The sequence below is a fragment of the Ceratotherium simum genome, chromosome 4 (genome assembly GCF_057802395.1).
Source record: "Ceratotherium simum simum isolate JZ-2026a chromosome 4, ASM5780239v1, whole genome shotgun sequence".
Taxonomy (NCBI): domain Eukaryota; kingdom Metazoa; phylum Chordata; class Mammalia; order Perissodactyla; family Rhinocerotidae; genus Ceratotherium; species Ceratotherium simum.
Genome location: NC_141903.1, coordinates 20663439 through 20680095, shown reverse-complemented (window position 1 = coordinate 20680095; position 16657 = coordinate 20663439). Strand labels below are relative to the sequence as shown.

The following is a 16657-nucleotide window of genomic DNA, read 5'->3' as shown; positions in this document are numbered from 1 at the left end:
AATTACACTCTCTCTCATCTCTTATTCAGCAAATGAATCACTTTTCATTACCACTTAGCTGAAGTACATGAATTTCTGCCTAATTAGAAATGTTGTAGATGGAACATTAGCAAGAATGGAGCGGGTCAGGATATCTCTGCTGCTTCATTTTTAATTCCTAACAGTAGAGTTTGATAGGAAGAATAGAGAAGTCATTAAATAATTTTAAATTATTTATAAAAATTACTTTGCCCAAATTATAATTATTTTTTCCCCAAACGGTCTCAAATGTCTAACAGAATGAAAGAAAAAGTTCAACATTGATTTTAATGAACATTTTAATGTTATGTATAACAGAACATTATGAATACAATGGAAACAAAGTTTTATCAATTCAATAAAAAAAATTTCAACACAAAGTGGGGAGGTAATAATTTGATACCTGTATTATAGTATTTACTTTAAAAAATATTCCCAGCTTGAGGGTCAAACAATTAATTTTGCATTCCAAACTCGAGAATCATGATTTTCATGTGAGCTTAATGCAGAATTACAGCAGGAAAACAAAAACATTTTAATTAATTTCCTTTATTTGCCATTAAATCAATAAAATCTTTGACTGCTACAGGTCTCCTTTAATAATATATATTTAACTCCTCTCTATTGGAACCATATTGCTAATGCCGTATTATATACACTCAAAACCAAAACAAAACAGTACTGTATAAAATCTAAAAGCCAACATTGTTGAGTTCTAACATTTATATTTAACTTAAGGTTTTAATGGATTTTTACCTTTTCAGTTTTTTTAAAAGACACCAAAAAAATAAAAATAAATATTTTTCTCTTTTGACTGTTCCTGACTGTTAAATGGTGGCTACAGGGATAAACACGGAAGGAAGCCTTGCCAAGTTAATCACTGCAGATTGTAAATAATGACTGCTAAAAATAAACAAAAATACTGGAAGTTTATTTATTTATTTTTTCTTTTAAAGGAAACCACAGAGCAGTCCTGAAAAAAATATTTTTCCTAGTTCTGCACGGAATAATTATAGCAGAAGACATGGAAAAAGTCCCACAGTTATCACCAACTGCTTAAAGAGGTTTTGTTACAATAAAAATTTGGATAGTATAATAGCAGTGTTGCTGGAACATTAGCAAAAGTATATACATCCCAGTTACCTTTGATTTAGCCATAATCACATATGTACGCCTTTTTTGGACAAAAATATATTTTTTTATAAAAAACTGATCATCCAACTTTAATGATTTCATATATGGACTCAAAGTGGTAGTAAAAGGAACAGACCCAATTATGACAAGGAGATTCAGGGACAGAAAAATCAAGTTCCTCAGGAAAAAAAAAAGTATAAAATTAGAAATTCAAACACATTTATTCAGCCCTATTTCAGTCTTCCCACAAATTATGATGTTAAAATGGGCTCTTCAATTTATAAAGGCTTTCAATGGTCTCACTACCCCATTTGTGGTCTATTCTCACTGGGAAAAATGATTTTGATTGCCTCATCTGAAGTGCCCACGCCTGGCCATCTGATATACTAGATATTTCACTTTTATAAAACAGCCTTTTTGGTTCTTTATGTAGGTTTATAATAATTAATTGATAAAAGAAAGGGGAGTTGATTAGCATTTTCCATCCCAACATCACCTATCTATACCACTAAAAATCCTTCATTCAATCTGCTCTTTACAATCTCTTATTTGCTAAAGTTGGCAAAATTTGCAAAGGCATCTTGCTTGGGTTGCACAGTTCCAGAAGTCATGGCTAAGTTGGGCATGCCCATTCCCATTGTGCCCGTCAGGCCCATCCCAGAAGTTGACATCCCTATGTTCATGTTCATGCCCATCATGCTCTGGTTCATCATCGGAGTATTTCCAAGAGGGGCCATTCCCATGGTGCCAGTCATCACACTGGGGATGCTCATAGGCATGGGTCCTCCCATCAAAGGGTTAGTTTGGGGCCGGACAGGAAGCATGTTTGATGGAGAACTGAGGTTCACGGCTCCAAAACTTTGGGTCATCACATTCATAGGCTGTTGCATATCTACCAGAAGAAAAGAGACAAAAGAACTTTACCACAATGAATTTTTAGATTCATAGAGCAGAAAATAATACAATCTTCCCGACCATCAAGAGTTATTAAGCCCCAATAAAATTCCTTTATAGTGATTTAAGGCACTTGAAAATCATTCCTACAAAATCTATTGTTGAATCCGACCTAACAAGTTGTCAAGAGCTATTGTGTATCAAAAGCCTTAAAAAAGTTTATATCCTTTGACTCACTCCATTTTTAGAACATTATATTATGGAAAAAAATCACAAGTACAAAGATTTATACAAAATCATGGAGTTATTTATAATAGCAAAAAGCTGGAAATAATTTTTAATAACCAACAATAGAGGAATTGTACACTGATATGATGGATAACAATAAAGATCTAAATATCATTTTTTCTTAAGAATATTCAACACAGGAAAAATGATAACTTTTTTTTTTTTTTTTGTGAGGAAGATCAGCCCTGAGCTAACATCCATGCTAATCCTCCTCTTTTTGCTGAGGAAGACCGGCTCTGAGCTAACATCTATTGCCAGTCCTCCTCCTTTTTTTTTCCCCAAAGCCCCAGTAGATAGCTGTATGTCATAGTTGCACATCCTTCTAGTTGCTGTATGCGGGACACGGCCTCAGCATGGCTGGAGAAGCAGTGCGTTGGTGCGCGCCCGGGATCCGAACCCGGGCCGCCAGTAGCGGAGCACGCGCACTTAACCGCTAAAGCCATGGGCCGGCCGAAAAATGATAACTTAATGTTGAATGAGAACTCCATAATCCAGTACAGTTTGTGTTATGTATTTTTATTTCATGGCTTCAAGCAGTCCTGGCATCAGAGCAAAAGATTACAAGTACACAAAGGAATGAGATATCTTGCGGTAACTTACTCTGTTGTTGAATCATTGTATTGAGCGATGGCTGCTGGGGTTTGGAAGGCTGCATACCAGGTAGTAAGTTGTCTAGGCTGATGTTTACACTGGGGTCAGACCAAGTAGAGGGCAGAGTTTTGCTGACTGACTTCTGGACCATATCTGTATTCTGATTATAGAGAGGATTAGGCTTCTGCAGCACTGTGCTAACATTTTGCAAAGGCTGGAAAATAGAAAAATGCTCTAAAAATTAAGCATCTGCTCTATAAAGATTATCAGATGGCAATTTAATCACAGTAACTCCAAATAAATACTAGACTTTGTAATAAACTCCTGAAACCAAAAAGAACCACAAATGTTCTATGCTAAGGTCTTCAATATCCTGAACACTAGCTTCCCAAAAATGTTCCTCTGAAGTCCAAATTATGTTTGGGGTGGGAAAAAACAACACATTTACACTAACAATTATCCTCCCGTCACCCAAAGTCTAGAAGCCACCATCCCAGAGCAACTACCAACTACAGGTTAGTACAGCTTTAAGGAAATATATAAGTGGAAATTTATTCTTACAAAATGGAATTCAGGATATAATTTCTCATACCATAAAAACCAAAACCATCAAAACAGCAAATTATATGTCAATTATCCTGTTTCCCTGCTCTCTGTATACTTCTATTGCCTAAAGTGAGAAACACTAGTGGAACTTGATATATGTGGACCAATACAGGAGAAATGAGAAATTCAGGAGAAAGCAGCAGAGGTGCCTGGTAGTTACTAAGGGTAACTGTGAAAAGGACAGAAAAAGGGAAAAGAACAGGAATAGGAAGAATAATTAAAATGTATCAATGCAAGGAATCACAACACAGTTGCAGTTAAGACTACAAATAAGTAGACTGGCTTTATGCTTAGGAAACTCAAAGAATAAACTGGCTTGGCTGTCCAGCGGTGCACAGTTCAATTTAATGGTAGTAGTGTGGTTTCCATGCCCATTTTCTTAATGTTAGGTCTAATTTCTGTGATGCAGAACAGTCACCTTTCTGCTTCTTTCTTCTCTTCCTTCATCCTAACACCCCAAAGAGGAGACTCTACACATTAAAATGAATAATTAGTATCATAAACAAATATTCTGAATAGCTTGAATCAAAAATAAAGTTCCTTGTACAACTCAGACACATATATTCTAACCCTGCATTTGTTCTGTTCGAATTCTAAGCTAACATTAGGTAATATCGATTTAACTATAAAAGAAGTGAATTAAAAAGCTCCCATTTAGTTGTTTTCTTTATGAAAATGAGAGTTGAAAGAAGAGCCTAAATAAACTATATAATATAGAGCAGGCCCAGAATAGGGAAGAATATTCATCATTTTAGAGAATGATTTTCTATATTAGCAATGATTGTTTGCAACCAATAAGTGACACTTTTTTAAGGATACGACTAGAGATTTTACTAAGCGAAAGCTGGCCATGAATGAAGCAATATCTCTATTCCTTCTTCTTGAAAACATTTTTTAAAACTATGAAATACCAATTTGTTTACTAATTCAATAAATTTTTAGCAAGTGCCTCTGTGCAAGGCACCACGGTTGGCTTTGCATGGACTACAAGATGGGTGAGAGGCCTTGCCCTCTAGAACCCAAATGACTATACCAGGGGCAAGAATGTAAGGTAAATGCAATGAGCAAAAGCAACCTGTGTATCACTTGCTTATTTTTCTGTTTTATGGTAATCTACCATTAGATTAGTTACAGCATCTCAAAGATCATGAATCACAATTTCCAAGGGAGGCAAACAACCTACCTGTGATCTCGACATGGGCAAACCCAGCCCTACTGTATTAGTGCTCATCATAGAGAAATTCATACTCTGGGAAGACGTCATGCTTCCTTGGGATGAGCCCATAAGATCAAATAGGTCTGAAGAATTTGAGGCAGTTGGAGGTGGGCCTAAAGCTGGTTGTGAACCACTGACAAGTTCTACAGCTGGCTGTGAGGCACTGCCAAAGAGTTCGCCACTGGAAGCAACAGGGGCCGACGGGGCTTGGTTGAAGGCACTCCAGTCACCAAAGTCTCCATTCCCACTTGTTGCTGTTACTGAGAAAGAAGGAACGAGAAGGGTAACAAACTTTCTGAAATGCACAGAATAAATATAACAATCTATGAACTGAAACAAATTAGAGCTGATCTGTGTCCATCCAGATTAACATCTCAAGGTACCATCTCCATCTGGACATTATTCTTTCTCATGAATATTCTAGGAGTGTTAACAAGGTGGCAAAGGCAAAAATAAAACTCCCACATATGAAGGAAAATCCATCTCTTGCCAGGTCTGAGGTAACACACAGAAATTACAATCAAAACTTCCCTTCAACCTAAGTTTGCACATCAAATACACTTCCAGCTAAACAAATATGAACTAGCCTGAGACCACAAAAAGCAAGAAGAAAACTCTAAACTGGTTAAACTTTGTGCTGGGAGATCCAGAATCCTCATGCAAGGAGACTCAGTAAAATCAGAGAATTCAACTCATTTCATTCATTCATTATTTGGAAAGGTTCAAAGAGAAGTCAAACTATGATTTATACCATCTCATGTAAATAAAACCCCAAATTCATGAGATTAAATTTATTAAAAAAACAAAACAGAAAAGCATGGAGAAAAAAATTCAATGAAACTAAGAATAGGATTAGTAAATTTCTGTAGGAAGTTCTCACCCATTTGGCCATGCTTCCCCACACAATACAAGGGCTATAGACAGCCATGATATAACCTTAGTACACTGCTTACTTCAAATGGGACTGTAATCTATTTATTTAAATCAAAAGTGGGGTATAGTCTTAAGAGGGGAACTCACGCTAATACAAAAAAAAAAAAGAAACAAAACTCTATCACTACAACTCAAAGTATAATTATAACAAATTTAATAGATTCAATAATATAAAAATTGACAGTAGGTTAATTAATAGACAGTAGCGTTTTAAGAGCATGGAGTTTGTACCTTACTAGCTGTGTAACCCTGGGCAAGCTACTTAACCTTCTCTGTGCTGCACTTTTTAAAAAATCTAAGTTGTGAAGATTAACTAATATATAGTAAGTGCCATTTAAGGTTTGTTATTGTTACTTGGGATTAACTGTGAAAAGATAGGGGAGAGTCAAGGCACCACACTCTCTTTACTTGAGGTATGCCAAATAGAAGTGTAAGTCAAGCTTTTACATAATATTAACTATTTATTAACAATAAATATAAAGGCAAGTGATACTCAAAAAATTTTTTTTTAACTAGGCTATATACAATTCTAAACCTTTAAGAAAGGGACAAATAGATAAACATGAATTAATGAAAGTTGAAAAAGCAAAGGTGAAGAAAGAGCTACATAACTGTCATCTGAAAGCAAGTAGTATGTATTTCCAAGTTAATTAACACCACCTCTTTGCACTCCATATACACTTATGAGTTGGAAATACATTTTGTCTAGCCTAAAAAGTAACCAACCACTGCAATACTGGTCTCATTATGCTAAATATCAAAAGAACAATAACATTAAGTCTTTAAAATTATATTCTTCTATTACCATATTAAAATGTAAGCACCTTCAAAATAGACTATAATTCGCTGAGAAATCCCAAGCTCTGCTAGCAATTTAATACAAGAACTGGGCTAATATTGATGACCTCAGGGTTTTACTAAAACATGTCTCTGATCTTCTTTACAAAAGAGACTAAATTTAGAGTTTTATAATTAGTTCTATAATATTAAACAATTTAAACTAATTTAAGCGAGACTGCTGGATAAAGGTAAACTTTATGCTGATTTTCTATTTGCTTGATCTATATAAAACAGAATAAGAATGGAAACTGGGGCAAAATGTGTTGCCCCATCTGAAAACTTTATTTGAGATGATTAATCATGGGAGGAAGAGATTTCTAGTGGGGCATATATTGTTCAGAAACGATTAATCATTGTTGCAACAGTTTCAGCCCCTTGAGTAATGGTGATCAGGTTATATTAATCACATGCATACAGATAAAGAGATGTACCACTTAGCAACATTAACATATTCAAATTATTTGCATAGCAGGCAACTTTATATACATAAAAACTTTGAGAATTACATGGGTAGTCTGTAAAATTAGGGCAATGTTTATCTTCCACTTTGATTTACCTTAAGTAAGGTATTAACGCTTAGAAGGCATAACCACACTTCTAAAATGAAGCAGTTAATTACTCCACAATACTGGTTTCTGGGAAATACTTAGGCTGTCAAAATAACCCCAAATCACATTAAAAACTATGCATCTTTCTTCCTAAATCCTCACAAACCTAAATCAGACATTATTACTAAATACAAATTTTTATCCAATTAATGTAACAGCAATAGATAACTCTATTTGAAATAAATATTGACTAATTCATTTAAATTACATCTTTCCTTCCTGCCTCACCTGTTTAAGATTTTTATAGCTAAATTTTTTATATTATCTCTCAAGCTTCAGATTGACCAGATTTTATAGAAAAAAACACTACAGCCAGCCCCTTCACAACCTAAAAAAAAGAAAAAGACACAATAAAAAACTTAGTCCCTATTCTACACACTTCTATGGATATTATCTTTATAAAGAACCATGACAAGCAGCATGATTCCCAATTTTAGAAAGTTGGAGGCTCAGAGGCTTTCCCAAAGTTAAACAGCTACTATAGTATATGGCAGAGGTAGTAAGATAAAAATATTTTTAAAAAAAGGGAAAAAAGACAAGCCCTTCACCTCAATCCTTGATGTTTAAGCCTATATTCTGCTTGGATGTTGTCATTTTTTTTTTTTTTTGCCCTTTTTTAAAATTGAGGTATAATTCACATATTATATTAGTTTCAGGTGTACAATGTAACAATTTTATATTTGTATATATTGCAAAATGATCACTACAATAAGTCTACAGCATTTTAAAATTTCTAGCCTAACAGGGAGTGAGGAAGTTTTGCCTGAGGTTCAATGGCTCACTGTTTAAGGATGTGTCAAAATGAAGTTCGGTTGTTTTTCACAGAAATGCTCTTAAGATATCTGAATTACAAAGAAATAAATTTTAGTAAGATAGTCTGCCCAATCTGAACGTTCTTGAATTTCATTTATGAAAATCATATAAGCTAAACATAATAATCTTGCTGCTAAAATAAGATTATTTATACTTATTCACACTCTGCCCCCTGCCCCCCCAAAAAAAGCTAAATAAGAGTTAGGAATAAGGGCAATTTTATTTAGGTATACCTCAGTAGTCTGCAACCACATTAATTCATTTGGCACATTTAAGACACTGGCTCAGTAAAATCCCTTTGTGAATAAATTCTTTAGGAATTATAAATACTATAAGGAGAAAAACGCCAAAAATAAGCTAATTTGGGGAGGGAGGGAGTTGTTTGTTTTGATAACCTTTTCACTGCCCCTAGATTTCTGGCCAATCAAACTGTATCATACCTTGGGAAGGGAAATTGCCTGATGCAGCAGCTGAACCAAAGTCAGCAAATCCTCCAAATAAATCAGCTGATCCTCCTAGAAATTAAGTACAAGGAAAAAGTTAAACTGTCAGAACCAAAGAACAATTGATAGCAATTTCAGGAAGCCATTTTAGCACCACACTTAAAAAACCCCAATAATAGTGGCTCCAAACCCATCATAAAAGCTAGTTTGTTGATCAAGGTTTTCACGTCACCATGTTCCCCTTAAGCTACCACAGGCTCTCTTACATTCCTCAGTTCTACATCTAGTAAGCTAACTGACACTACAACCGTTGTTAAAGTTATCCCTCACATGCATTTCACAAACATACATAGGCATGCAGTTTATCCAGCCAAGTATGCTCTTTATAAGAATCTTCAATGGATGCTAAAACCTGGGTAAAATGTTGCTGGGGAATAAGATATTCACATAATCTCAAAACATCACCCCACGGATGACTTATTAAATACAAGGGGATGAAACTACTTTTACAATGGCAAAATTGGATGGATACCACCTTAAAAAAATGATCAAACTTAATGCCACTAATAATTGGACAAAATAATATTCATGGGCCTTCTAATGTAAGAGAGTGAAAAGGAGATCATCACCCATGTAGAAATTCCTTCCAAAAATATTTAACCAGAATCTAATCATGAGGAATGAATCAGACAAACACAAATTGCGGGATGTTCTGCAAAACAACTCTCAAGACTCTTCAGAAAATGTCAACATCATAAAAGACAAAAGACTGGGACTGCTGTAGATTAAAGGAGCCTAAAGAAACACCACAAGTAAATGAAATGCGTGATGCTTGATTGGGCTCTGGATTTTTTAAAAAGTGCTATCCTGAAATGACATACATAATTGAGACACATTCAAATTTGGAAATTTGAATATTGTCTATATTTTAGACAATAATACTGTTTTCACATTACATTTCCCAAGTATGATAATCTTTATTGTTGTAAATGAGAGATGACCTTGTTGTTGTAAGGAGACACATGCTGAAGTACTTTATGGGCAAAATGTCATGATTGCAATTTTCTCTCAAATGGTACACAATAAACAAACAACAACAAAAAAGAACTAGAGAGAGAAATAAAGAAAATGTGGCAAATTTTCTGTAGGTTTGAAATTTTTTAAAATAAAAAGTTAGGGAAAAGGGGGCCGGCCCGGTGGCGCAAGCGGTTAAGTGGGCACGCTCCGCTGCGGCGGCCCGGGGTTCGCTGGTTCGGATCCCGGGCGCGCAACGACGCACTGCTTGGCAAGCCATGCTGTGGCGGCGTCCCATATAAAGTGGAGGAAGATGGGCACAGATGTTAGCCCAGGGCCATCTTCCTCAGCAAAAAAAGAGGAGGATTGGCGGATGTTAGCACAGGGCTGATCTCCTCACAAAAAAAAAAAAAAAAAAAAAGTTAGGGAAAAGAACAAAGTTGATTTGCATAAAATCAGTTTTAATAGCTAGAGGAAGAAAAATGAATGCAATGATTTTGATGGATTTTTTCCTATTGTTTACTCCATGAACAAGCAAATACCTGCATTTTTAATATATGAAAAAATAATAGCTTTTTGCTGTTTATAGACTAGTGCTTTCAAAGGGGGTGAGGATCCAAATCATAAAACTGCAAATCAATCTCTGTGTCCATAACAACACATTTTCATACCAATTTTCATTTGTAAACACTATATGGGTAAGAATATTACTTTTATCTACAATTTGAACAATAACATGATATTAAATTTTAATACTCCATTTCTCTCCAATTCAGTTATCAATGAAATCACAATAGCCAAAAGATCTAAAACTTGAAATCGCTGTCCTTATTTTTGTTTGTCCTTAAAGATTTCACCTCTTAAGAGTCACAACCTTAGAAGTTTACAGCAGCAGTTCAATTATGGTGCTTTTAGTATTATGTGAACATTACATAGGTTACATCACAGCTGCTTAGCCTGCAGTGCTTAGAAACTAGCCAGGTGGGACTGGAACATCTGGGCTGCACTCAAACACCACCAGGGACAGCTTCCAACATCTGGTGCCATTTCTGAATTGTCTTATCGCTGCAAGACATTCTGCCCCATCTGCTACACTCAACTGGGTTAATTAAACTAGAACCATCTCCCATTCTTAATAAATGGCCAGCAGTAATAAAAGGAAGAAATCAGTTTCTGATACATGTGTACGTGCTATGTCTTTTTAATGCACATTTATTGTAGTCAACTATCAGAAGGCACAACTAATTCCTCATTCCTTCACCTCATTACAGGTGTACATATTCACATATACCCTCACTCACCATTAACTCCCACCAAGGCCAAGGTTGTCCACTCTTACCCACGCTACAGCTCATATGTCTACTTTTGCTTTATCCAAAGGATAATATTACAGAGATTTGTTTTTCTCTTCTTTAAAGGTACACACATCATGATAAAATGTGACGAGGGGCACAAAAGATCAATGAGCTATATTTTTAAACTATATAAACAAGTACATATCTTAATAAAAACCAGCAGAGAAATGAATGTTGCAAACGTTTGCTGCTTAATATTCATAAGTTTGTCTTCTGTAACGTTCCTTCATGTTCAAAATATAGATCAAAGTATACTGTTAGGTAACAGAATGATAGTTAATCATTTACTATAACATTAACAGATTTGAAAATTGGGGATTATTTTAATTTGCTTTATCCAAGCAGTGAATAAACATCAATATGTAATTTATTATGTCAAACAAGTTAGAGATTTTCAAATCTTATCAAGCCTTGGCTACAAAGAAAATTCATGTTACAGATAAAAGCACCAAACACTGTAGATCACAACTTCAATCTGGGTAAGATATTTTATTTTTGTCATATCTTGAATTTAATATTTCAGATAATTACCTACTTTGGTTATTCTACTGTTCTACCTTCTAACACCTACACTGAAATTATATTATGTTCATAATTTATCTATAGCAAATATTATTCCTCTCCATCCATGCTACAGGGAGTTTGATTTCAACATGACTAATTGAAGAACACTGGGAGTAAAGAATGGAAACACACACATAGGTATTTTACAAATACAAGCCACCTTTCCATGAAAATGATTTAACTTTTCTCTAATCTTTCGAAGTGCCACAGACTATGCTTCTATTTGTGTTTTACACAATGAGATCTTCAACTTTAAAAACTATCTCAAAAATTAAAAATCTCTTTATTCCATTTAGGAAAAGTTTCTCTCTTCTAGGAGGAACGATCCATATCTATAATGCCTTAAATTCAACAGAAATTTTTTACACATTTTCCCAGTTAACGTCTATCTAAGGAAATTTAAATAAAACTCTACCCAAAATTGCTGCATGTGGAAGACTGCTAAATTTCACAAGAGCTATCCTTCAAGATTCCCAATGAGAGCTGTCATTATAAATGAACCATTTCCATCTGCCTTTTCAGGGCAGCAAGAAGGTTATTTACAATCACCAGCTGGGAACATGTATTTTCCAAAGCAATACTGTGAACAGGAAAATATAGCTAAACTTGACAGTGCTTAAACTACAAATGGAAATTTTCTTCAACAAAGAATTTAATCTAGATTACATTTCAAAGAAACAAACTTCTGCATTAAGAATTCTAATACATAAAAAATTAAAAGAAATGATAAAATGTAAAAAAATTGTAAATATATGACAAAAATTAATATATATGTTTAAAAAAATCAATAAGGATGAACTCCCCCAATTAAAAAAACGGACAAAGGACAGGAATAGACAAGTTACAACTGGCTTATAAAAACGTGGGAAGTATACAAACTCAGTTATCAAACAAATGCAAAATAAAATGAAATATTATTTTCTCCTTAACCAAAGTGGAAGATTTTGAAAGATGCTATTTCACGGTTTATAATAAAAAAGAAATTTGGAAAAAAACTCACAAAACTTAATGTCCAAAAAAATAACAGTCTGATTGGATAAATTATAGTATATCCATAAAATGTAAAGATTATAATTAAAAGAGCCGTAAAAGAATACCAACTATTATAAGGAAATGGTCATGAAATCTTGGGTGAAAAGCAGTTTACAAAAAAAAAAAAAAATCCTTATCTGGAAGCCTGAAAAAGATCTGCTACATAATAAATGCTTAAATAAATATATTGATTGAGTATACAGAAAATGTATTTTAAAAAGGAGTATTCACCAAAATAATTAATAATTAACTTTATGCATCTAAGTTACAGTGAAACACTTGGTTCCCATCAAATTTCTAAAATGAGCATGCATTACTTTTAATTAGTGAAAAGGAGAATATGTTAAAAAATTTTATTTTTTGGAAACTTGGCTTAAACTAGAGACAACTTCCACGGAAATTCTAATACATAAGTTGGCGTGTTGAGGATGTAAAAAGGTGGGTTCATATTCATGTTAATATCCTCAACCAACTTTGGTGATTACTGGGTGTGAGGCAACAGGTTCAAATGTAAATGTAACGAAAATTTTGGATTTGATATACCTTAATCTGTTAAATTTTTTTAACTTAGAAAAAGAATTCAAACCATATTGCAAATCACGTAACATCTTTCTACTTGTACTGACTATGGTGTATTTTTCTCTTCAACCTCATTTATTGTACTAGAAAAATAACTTAGGTAACAGTATGTTAATAGAGATCTAAATTCCTTAATTACAAAGGGACAAAGGAGACAACATGGACTTTTATAGAGGTAAGATATACTAAAAAATAAAATGGAATGGTTTTTTGCATTCTATTTCTAATTGGCTTATTTTCTAAACATTTTATTATTCATTTTAAAAAACGTTTACTTAGAAATGTACTATATGCAAAAGCTACCACTCGAGTACAGATTTTAAAAGAACATCACCATAGTGGGACATTTATCAAGATAGTCTCAAGTAAATCTTGAATGGGTTTCACATGTGTATTTTTAAACTTGGCAGATACTCTATAATGACTTGAAGATGCTTTTGAAGATGCTAACAAGAAGGATGTAATAACACATACAAAAAAGAAAACCTGAGCATTTTCTCAGAGGAGATATTTATCTGGTGAGTGGTACAGATGCTGTATCTGCTTAGGTTTATAGTTCATGCCCATATCACTTGCACTATAAAATTACTGGTCCTATTATAAATATAGGCACATCTGGTAAACGACACCCAAATGGCATACCAAATAGCAATACTAATATGGTAGATTCTTAGACTTTCTCATGTGTAGATGCTGAAGATTTAATATCCAATTTTTTTTCCACTGCTGAATTCAATTTAAAATATATTACTAAAATATTTAAATAGATTTTTGGGGCAATTAAATTTATATACTGATTGGAGGGGAGTATGCACAAACCGTTTAAACATACTGTTTCAAATGGGAGGTAACTTGAAAAGATAATTGATGTCAATCCACATTCAGTTGTTTTTTAGAGAATATTAATATAAAATAAACTTTAAGGCAAGAAACCTTTTAGATTTCATTCAGACTTTGTCTCAATTACTGTATTAATATTAATTGCTACTTCTCTTTAATTAATCAATCTACTGTTTGCACTGGAGAAGAAAAACCACTCAAAGGTTTCTTGCCAAGCAAACGAAGCATGTTGGTATTTAATAATTCTCTCTGTTCAAACCAATCTTGATATCACCAAGAAAAAAAGTTACATCAACTCATCTGACCTTCTTAGTTAATCCTTCTCTGATTGCTCCATTAAAACTTTCCACAGATGCAGGAAGGCACTTTTTAACATTTCATGCCAGGAAGTCCAAAATAGTTGATATTCTGTGACACTATGTCTGTATTATATGACTACATGCTAACTACCAGTTAATACCACAGTTAAAATCTTAAACATATAAAAAGACAGCACATAAACTGTTAAACAACTAACGTAGCTGTTTGTAACCTTGGGCAGGACACTTCAGTAAAGTTTAAAGAATAATTTTAGGAAAAGTTATAGTTAGAGAAAAAAGGGAAAGTGAACTGAATCTCAGAAAGTAGGTTGAACTAGATGCCCTATGAAGTTCACTCCCAGTTCAAGAATTCTATGCGAGAAGGCAAGGAGGAGAAAATAACAGGAGACTATATTAATTACATGTACTAAACCATCAGTGAAAAGTAATTTTCATCATAGACTTCCACTTAAACGCTAATGTAAATTTTAAAACAATTTAGTTTTGAAAACACTAGGAACAACAGATTTATTTTGCACATTATATGCCAATCTTGCCATCTACATTAATGTGAAATGAACTTGAAACAGGTTGGGAAAGATCGTCTTTAAACGGAAGTTGTATTTCTTAAGCTGTTTTGACTTGTAGCACAGGAGTTTATTAAAACTCTATTATCATCAAATGCAACCTAAAGCATCAATTTTCTTGAAAACAATTTATAGGGAATTACTAAAAATCTAGCAAATACTGGAAATCAAACTGAAAGAATCATTAATCATATCTATGAGAAAGTCTTGATAAATGGACTATTCTTATGCCACAGCCCTTTTAAAATAAGTCAGGTGGGTAGTTATACACTTTCACAGAATTCCTCTTTCCTCCAAAGCACTCTGCATGTTTGTAACGAGGTAACTATTCATGACTGATTAACGATTACTTCCTCCACTTGACCTTCCTTCCCATGAGGGCAAGAACTCTGTTTTATTAAGCATTATACTTCAAGCAACCAGACTAGTATCTGGTTCAACAAATATCTGTTGAATAAATTAATAAAAAGGTTAAAGGAACTCTAGGCACGGCTGATGTTGAGAGCCAGAATTAAAATTTAGGGAAGGAAAGTAAAATGGGCAGAGCAGTACATTTTGCTTATAAAGAAAGCAAAGGACCCCAAACACTTAGTGCTAAAGAAATTAAGGAGAGGTTACTGAATTATCGGTCAAATATTTAAGCACTCTTCTTCCTTATTTTAGGCAATTAAACAATTCCCCCCAAATAATGCTCAAGGCTCACTAATTTCATACTAAAAATAAATCTAATGAAAAAAAAATCATTTTTCATTCCATCTTTTATTTGGCATTAAAAAAAATTACTCTGAAATGAAGGTTACTAAAAAGTCTGTGTGGAAGCTTACCTGTTGACTGGCTGGTACCATCAAACAGATCAACAAGGTCACCAGATGACTTGCTGCTAGGCACTGAAGTCTGAAAACACACAGAACTAATAAGCTTAGAAAACAAATTTCCACTATTTTTTCTAAATCTGCTCTACTCATCTCTAATTACCAACTTAGGCACAAATACCTATAATTATCTTAATAAGTAAGGGTAGATATCATCTTCTGAAAAAAGAGAAGTGACCTTGATTGAATCCTTATGGAGAGGTAATAAAGTATTTTTAAGTAATTCTATCCCCAGCGCTGTAAAAGTCCCTAAACATCCATACTCCTCTTTTCCCTAATTTCTTTTCTTACTGCATTTCACCGGAAAACATACCTTTCACATCCCACTCAAATCTTAATACTATGTATCAGAATCATTTGAGAAGCATTAAAAAATACATATGCCCCAGCCTCATCACAACATATTGAGCCTTAATTGCCCAGAGTGGGATCTTGGCCTGTAAAGTCTTACAAAGCTCCCTCAATAACTCCAATCCATGATAAAGCCTGAGAACCACCAGATTAGAAGCCAAGATCCTATCCAGCTCTAAAGTTCTGATTCTGTGAACTTTAGCAACACTTACTGTTTGTATACCACACAAATCAATATAATTCTATATTATTTGATATACCTTGACATCTAATTGTTTCATATTTATTTATTCCTTTTTTTATTGTGAGGAAGATCGGCCCTGAGCTAACATCTGCCAATCCTCCTCTTTTTGCCGAGGAAAACCGGCCGTGGGCTAACATCCATGCCCATCTTCCTCCACTTTATATGGGACGCCGCCACAGCATGGCTTGCCAAGCAGTGCGTCAGTGCGTGCCCGGGATTCGAACCGGCAAATCCCAGGCCGCCGCAGCGGACCATGCGCACTTAACTGCTTGTGCCACCGGGCCAGCCCCCTAATTGTTTCATATTTAGTTCCCAAACTAAATTGTGAAGCTCGAGTTGTAATATGACTTTTCTCTTCTCCATAGTCCTAAGCACCCTGACGCATATGTCCTGTATGTTCAATACAGACATTCTAAATTAGAACAGAATTGCTAGGCAATAGGGAAACACTGTAAGTTTCTAGGCATGTTAATTTCAACCTTGAAGGTTAAAATACTGGATCGTGGTTCAAAAGGTCTTGAGATTGAAAGAGATCC

General features: G+C 34.2%; 1 protein-coding gene across 2 annotated transcripts in view; it reads right to left on the bottom strand.

The window, feature by feature from the left end:
- Positions 1-299: 299 nt before the first annotated feature.
- CLINT1 (clathrin interactor 1) overlaps positions 300-16657 on the bottom strand; it is a 58219-nt gene continuing 41861 nt past the window's right edge. Inside the window, exons 8-12 of one of the 2 annotated variants that reach the window (XM_004428584.3) lie at positions 15479-15548; positions 8382-8456; positions 4715-5007; positions 2935-3139; positions 300-2044 (exon numbers count right to left, since the gene is read on the bottom strand). In XM_004428584.3, the coding sequence (XP_004428641.1) occupies positions 1698-2044; positions 2935-3139; positions 4715-5007; positions 8382-8456; positions 15479-15548 (990 nt within the window). In that variant the 3' untranslated portion in view covers positions 300-1697. The remainder of the gene's footprint in view (positions 2045-2934; positions 3140-4714; positions 5008-8381; positions 8457-15478; positions 15549-16657) is intronic. The other variant, XM_004428586.3, reaches the window with a different exon arrangement.